This window comes from Battus philenor, unplaced genomic scaffold, assembly GCF_028537555.1.
Source record: "Battus philenor isolate CCGP_79_NKW_IND1 unplaced genomic scaffold, ilBatPhil1.0.hap1 SCAF_18, whole genome shotgun sequence".
Lineage (NCBI taxonomy): Eukaryota > Metazoa > Arthropoda > Insecta > Lepidoptera > Papilionidae > Battus > Battus philenor.
In genome coordinates this window covers 1,790,028-1,797,527 of record NW_027181680.1, presented here as the reverse complement: position 1 = coordinate 1,797,527, position 7,500 = coordinate 1,790,028, and the positions used below count along the sequence as shown (strand labels likewise).

General features: G+C 31.1%; 1 protein-coding gene across 1 annotated transcript; it reads right to left on the bottom strand.

Annotated features, from left to right (window-relative positions):
- Positions 1–399: 399 nt before the first annotated feature.
- On the bottom strand, positions 400–7,287 carry BBS5 (Bardet-Biedl syndrome 5 protein). Its single transcript, XM_068763731.1, has 7 exons — positions 7,223–7,287; positions 5,102–5,250; positions 3,643–3,820; positions 2,464–2,554; positions 1,979–2,125; positions 1,411–1,599; positions 400–618 (listed from the first exon to the last, which is right to left on the bottom strand). Exons 1-7 carry the CDS (start codon positions 7,285–7,287, stop codon positions 400–402), a joined length of 1,038 nt encoding a protein of 345 aa, XP_068619832.1.
- Positions 7,288–7,500: the final 213 nt, after the last annotated feature.

Genomic DNA, 7,500 nt, shown 5'->3' with positions numbered 1-7,500 from the left:
ATTTTCGTACCTAAGATTCGATTTCATTTAGTAAGCAAACTATGTTATATTTCTATGGTAATATAAGCTGTTTTACAATGGTATCACATATAATACAATATTCAGAGAGCTAAAAGAAAGGTGCTGGACTCGTTGGCGGAAATAAAGTCATAACATACTTAAAAATCACAGTAAATGTAATACAACTAGAGTTATACAACGACGTAATTTAGGTAATGAAAAAAACTTAGTGCACTATCTTATATAATAAAGCTATTTTGATATTGACTTTGTCTTTATAGACTACTTCAAAATACCTCCTAAATACTATATTAACAAATTGTATTCATGCGTTTTAATTATTTTAAAGTTAAAAATCTCTAAAGGAAAATAAAAAAACGACTTTCTGTAATAATTTACTTATGAAGTCGTCTGAACTTCAAAAAGGCTTTTAAGTGTGAATCCTTCCTTTAGAGGCTCGATAGCTAGTCCCAAATAAGAACTATACACAGGTTGTATGAAAGCTTCTTCTTCATTCCTGGCCAGCTGTGATGCTAAATACAGACTTGGACCCATTTCTCCACGAGGTTCACCGATTTCTTCAAAATCTTCGATCTCATCATTTGTCTGCTTAGGTGCCTTGAACAATACATAAATAGTTATATTATAAATCATTCATTAAGCTTTCTGAAATTTCATTCAAAATATGTTTCAATTTATTTATATCTTGCATAATGCGTAAATTATTTTGTAGGAACAATATTACGTCATTGTCTGCGGCGCATCTAAAAGGGGAATTCCACTGTAATAACATTCTTTATTTACATTGGTATCAAACGGGTGAAGCTCGAATTACATATATATGTACAGTTTACGGACCCTCACGTCCCGTGAACATATTTCCGATGAAGCTGTAAAAGCCTTAACACTAACAGCAAAAACTTTACAGATACAATACAACAATATATAAACACAAATACGACAAAAATTTAAAAAATGAAATGTCTTATATGTACCGTATATATATATATACACGGTACATATAAGACAAACAAAACAAAAAATATAACAAACAGTCATTACAATTTTATTTAAATGTATATGTAAGAAAAGTATTTCAATGGGTTAAATTTGAACATAAAAAACAGTGAGTTTAATTAACACACAAACTAATTAAAGACAGACATATATATGTGTAATTAAATGTAGATTCTAGCATTCGGCCACGTCAATATATCGGTAAGGTGTCTTTGCCAATGACATGTCTACTGAAAAAAAATATACAACTCATGGGTATTACAGATGTATACATGTATTTACGATTTAAATGTTATAAAAATCGTGACATATTTAAAATTAAATATTTAAAATAAACAGATGAATGAATACTTTTTTAATAAAAATTAATGTATTAATATAATAAAAAATCACCTCATTGCCCCAATCCATCTCGACACCAAATATCGGTTTTTCTGTGTAAGCTTGATGTAACGTCTGTAGTTCAGCTAACAGCGGTTGCAGACGGGACGGTTCAGTTCGGAAGCCCAACACGTAGCCACCGGCCCACGCGTGGACTACCATCACCAGCGTCTCACCGAACTTCGACTTGCGAACTGTTATCTACGTTACAAAGGTAACTAAGGATTTACTAATTTTATTAAACAACCTTCAATTAAAGTATGCAATTTATATATTTATAAGCGTATACACATATATAATTAGGATCCACGAGATATCTCTGATCATTCTTTTCGTAGTTTTATATCTAACATTAAAAGTATATTATTAAATTAATCTTATTATTAGTTCAAACGTGTGGAACTTTGGTTTGTTGTATTATTAACATGGCTTATATTATAATGTATATATTATATATTTGTTGTAGAGATTCTTTGTTGCTTTTTCTCTACCTGTTGTCCCGGCGATTATTGGTAGAGAACTTTGCCAGGCAGTTCATCGACTGAAATAATGAAGATGATGATTGCATAATAATATTTACGCTTTCGATGGTGATGTAAGGCATGGAGATATTGAACCCCTCGTTGATATCCGCGTACCACACCACACGCACGTTCGTCGCCAGCATTCTTCCCAGATTCCCTGACTCACTGGACAGGTTCCACACGCCGTGTTCATGGATACATATCTAAGATAAAAATAAAAATATTACAGTACATTCAGGTAGAAAATCAGTCTCAGCTAGCAGAGACAATAGAGGAGATCTCCTCACTGGTGAGTAAAGTGGAATGTCGCCAGACTTCTTAGAGTTCTGCAAAAATGTAATTGGAAAAACAATAAAAAGAAATAAATAAATAATAAACCAAGATCAAATAAGAAGATCTTTACACGAATGAAAGTAAACCAACTCAGCCAAACGGATTAGCAAGTTAGTGGCAGCAGGCAGGTTATATATCGTGCAGTATAAATGACGTTTCTAATCTTAAGATTCTATAGTATTGAGATTGTAACCAAATAAAAACTTACAGTTTCCAGAGGCAGCATTCGCAGTTGCTTGTTTTGTATTATAGCACTTCTTAATTTCAAATCGCGGTATGTTCTAGACCCAGTATACGCCCTGGAAAATATATATCTTAGATTGTACACTCGTTAACTTAATATTAGGTTAATAGAAAAATTGAATCTGTAACAAAGAATAGATGTACTAGGTTTCTCCATTCCCCACAAGATGGCGCTAGTTGTATTTTACAACGCGCAGCCGATTATATGAGTGAAATGGATAAATATTAATATATATTCGATCATTCAGATCCTTCATAGCTATTTGGAGTGTGTCTGCACTGACTTCTTTGAACGCTTAAATGAGGAACCACACACATCACTCGGGCATAATAACCTGCAATCTGGAGTAAAATTTTTGAAAAGATTACGAAAGTGGAAATGTCTTAATTGTTTGCATATACCACTATATATAAAATAAACCACTATCCCAGACTCTCTGCCTGTTGATTACGTATCTCTTAATCTCTCTACATTTTTTTCTTATTTTTGCACCTCCGAATATTTCGAATTTTGAAGTAATTTTATTTATTATTCTATCAAAAATATACAATAAGGATTACTGAACCGATATATTTAAAATGGCATATATTTGTACATATGTCTTTGTATACAAAAATTACTCTTTTATTTAGATTATTTCGTAAAAGATAAAAATTAAATTCTTGCACAGTATAGTATAATATATCGTTTTTATTTATTATTGTATTATATTTATAATATGTATTTTACCTTATTTATTATAAATTTATATGTTATATACATATGTATGTAAAATCTATGTACGTTTATGTTCGTTTGTATGTTTTGTACACGTAAACTACCCATTATTAGTACTTTTACCTTATGGTTATCTGTAAGAGATTGCCTTGTTTGATAAGACCGCCCATTGTACTTTTTTGTATATTATTGCGAAATTATTTAAATGTATCCTAACGTGTACAATAAAGAATTTTAAATAAATAAATAAAATGATAATATAGGTAGATTGGCTTGAATATTTCGTAGGCATATTAAAATTACTTCCAAGAGTAGATTGTATGAAATTACTTCTACAAAAGACAGTACGAGATAAATTCTTGTAATTTAAAATTTTTGCATGAACTTATAAATTATGTCTAACACGTGATGACGTTATTTCCTTACTTGTGGACACCTACAACAGACGTGTAGTGTCTGACGCAGTTGGGCGACAGATTAGTGAAGATGAACTCATATTTATTGCTATTGTAGGCTGCCAACAAATGTAAAGCTTGAGTAGTGCCTCGTAGACCGGAGTTAACTGTTCTAGTACTAGCAGATAAGATGCAATTGAGACCTATTGCTGTAAACATGCGAAGAATTACTTCTTTAATCGCAAATACCTAGCAAATTATTCATATTAAACTAATAATACAAGTATATACACTCTATAACAGAGTTCCCCAAACTTTTTTGTGTCGTAGACCCCTTGCCATGTTTTTCCGTGTTGGGTAGACCCCCTGATATTGATTTCCTGTAAATTTCTAACTGCAGTGAAGTTTAGTGTTAAAAACTTAAAGCAAAAACACATGTTAATTCATACATTTATTAATTGAATTTAAATTAAAACTACTCAAAATAAAATTTTGTATCTGTTATGTAAAATATACGTAACATTAAATAAACAAAAAATAAAATATAAATGAAATAACATAAGCAATAAGTCAATATTTTTAGTGAGAAGGATGAACCTGATGCTTTTATAATAAATTATCAACATTTGGCGTCAATTTTGTAAGGGCTAATCTTAAATCTTCTCGGCTAATGATGTCCAGTCTGTGGACCCCCATTTTCATTTCATGGACCCCCAAATTTTTTTTCGCTGACGTAGACCGTAGTCATAGACTCCTAGGGGTCTATATAGACCACTTTGGGAATCACTTTTCTAGAACGTTTAAACACATTTTAAATCACAATCAAGTTCCTTTGAATTATTTTTGTAATATGTAACATCTTTTAATAACTTAAAACCTTGTAAAAGATTGAAGATAAGTTTATTGTCAATTTACAAATATGACAGTGAGTAGGTCACATAGCGCAGAACATATAGCAGCTGGGTTAGGTTTCTAAAGTGGAGATCACGGAATGGCAAGCGAATTATAAGAAGGCATATTTCAAACAGAGAACATTCCACGGCTGTAAATATAATAATTATGATGTTTATTGTTTTCGATGATATTTGTGACACCTATTTTTTTTAGCCACTTCCGCACATGCAGTGGTAGTCGTGCAATAAAATGCACCGATTAGTGCCAAACACAGAGTTATGTGTTTGACACAAATCGGTGTAACATAACTCCTGAAGATGCCCCGTGGAGGGGTGAAACACGTGTTGAGTGACTTGGCGGTGGCGGTTGTGTGATTCGCATTGTTTGCCGCATACGCATTTATCAGCGAGCTGGCGGGCGGTGCATTTTGTTGCACGACTACCACTGCATGTGCGGAAGTGGCTAAATATTGGTCCTTCTCTTACTTAGGATGGACTTCCGCGAGGTAACGCCTGATTGCATTAAATACCTATTTTTTTTACATCGCCACTTGTATGTTGCCAGTTTAGTTAAAATGATGAGGAACTAAATCTAACATAGATTGATCCTGGGCGAGCTAAGTGAATGCCATATAATACGTAGATTCGTGACCACCATCCGACCCTTGACTCCGCTATTTCCTTTTGTATCCTCAATCGGTTCTATTCGGTCGAAGATCTTCTCACCAGATCGCAGCTTCAAGTATCTAAACGAAAACAAATCTAAATATAATCAAAGCCTTTTTTATGCATTCTTACTGTATATTACTATTTTTTGTGCCAGTTTTGTGGTCCAAAATTTCAATAAAAATTAATAAAACGGCAGTCGTTGTTAAAAACTAATCATCTGCTAAATGGTTTTTGAAAAAAAGTCAATTCTAAATGCTTTTTTAAAAAACCAACTGTAACTCTCTGACGCTAATTGACAAAGACCATTTATATCAGTTACATTTATCTCAATTTTTATTTCAGCAAGCTTCCCATATTTGCTGTACAATTCTGATCCATATTACTAATTATCCTTATTATTATTATATATGATCCATAATACTATTAAATTATTATCAGAAATTATAATTATAATTAAAATAAAATTATTATTTCTATTTCTTACATTTTTCCTTACCTATTTTTTTTTTCTAGATAATCGATATTTAATTATTATTACTCTTGTTATTTTAATTATTTAACTCTTCTTATTATTTAATTATTATTACCCTTGTTATTTATCTAAAATGCTGGTAGCTAAATGTTATCAATCTATATTATTTTTCCACTGACTGCCTTTCTTATAATATATCATATCATATATTTGTCTTAAATTATCTACAAATTCTGTATATATGTACATTACATGCATGCATTCTGTTTATAACAAATAATTGTCATTGTAGCACACAATATACTTCTAATTATTATTTCTGATCTTGCTTAGAAATTTTATATTTACATTTCTAAATTAAATCCAAATATTTGTATATTAGTGTGCGTTCTGTGTATCATACAAATAAATATGGCATTTGGCATAATTAAACCTAACATCTTTCTTTATTACGTAAAATTTACAATATGTGTGAAACTGAACTATTTTTATACGAAGAAATGTCGCCTCAGATGAAATTCTGCAAAGAAGTGTTTTACCAGACCATCAGTAAAATAAAAGAAAGGATTATAATAAAGAGTCGAGTAAAGTTCGACAACAAGAACACAAAATGTTACAAAATATGAAATCAACTATCGATGCAACTTAATAAATCAATAAAAAGTAGAAAGAAAGAAAATAAAACCAAAAAAGATGCTGTAAAAACAATTAATATAATAAGAAATGCTGATGAAGAAAATAAAGTAACGTGCAGCACGTGATGAACGAATGCAATTGTGAAGAATGAAAGGAGAAATAGATAAAAAATTAAATACTGAAAAATTATTAAACCTGATGTTGTAACGTCACAGCCCCTCACAAAGTTAGGGATACGAGAGGCCGCCAAAAAGGGCGACGATAAAAAAATCTATATTTATTTTCTTAACTCTACTCTTAATTTTAGTTTCCTATATATATGTTATCGGTACGGTTGCAGCCGGCGCTGTGATTACTCCAGTGTGTGCCATACCACCTGACTCTATTTTGTCATCAAAGGGAACCTATAATACCACGTCCAAGTCTAACCTTCTACCTACCACTTTCAGATCCTACCTGCATCAGCTGTTCCTAATTTTATACTGTGTTTAGACTGTACAAATTTTTGTTTGATTTTGGCAATTATTTTAAATTATTTAGTAAATTTTAAATTCATATAAATTAAACTATATATAGTAGTAGTAAAAGGAAGTTATGAATAGTTACGCTTTAAATAATATAAAAATTTTTTTGGTAATTTAATTACAATTTTACAAGACTAGATAACCGTAAATATAATACGTAACAATAGACTGCAAAACAAGCAAAAACTGTATCGCTACATAAACTGTCAATATAAAAAGTATAAAAAAGTAAAAATATAAGGAGACTGTATATGACCCAGTAAATTGCCAAAAAATGGTTATAACAAAAAAAATCGACCAAGTACTTTCATAATAGAATAGCTTAATTTGATTTTAATTATATCATACACAAGTTGTCACTCTAAATGACCATATAAGAAAAATAGTAAGAATAAATAAATATATTAAATGACTTACGAGAAAGGCAAGTCAAATAGGACCTCTCTGTCCTGCCACACTATTGTATTCTCTTTTTTTGGCATATTTTTCTGATAATTGTCACCGTAATTATAAATATCTTCAGCATGGAACACGGTCTATTTGGTTACACTGTCGTTGTCATAGCAACCAACGAAATATTCCGTCGCAGGCATATATTTATTCCTGTTCTACACGTCGATAATTGAATGGTTTTTTGTACTCTTCTGGTATATGTAAGTCCCTGCTTACACATACCAGGGTTAAGATATAAAGTT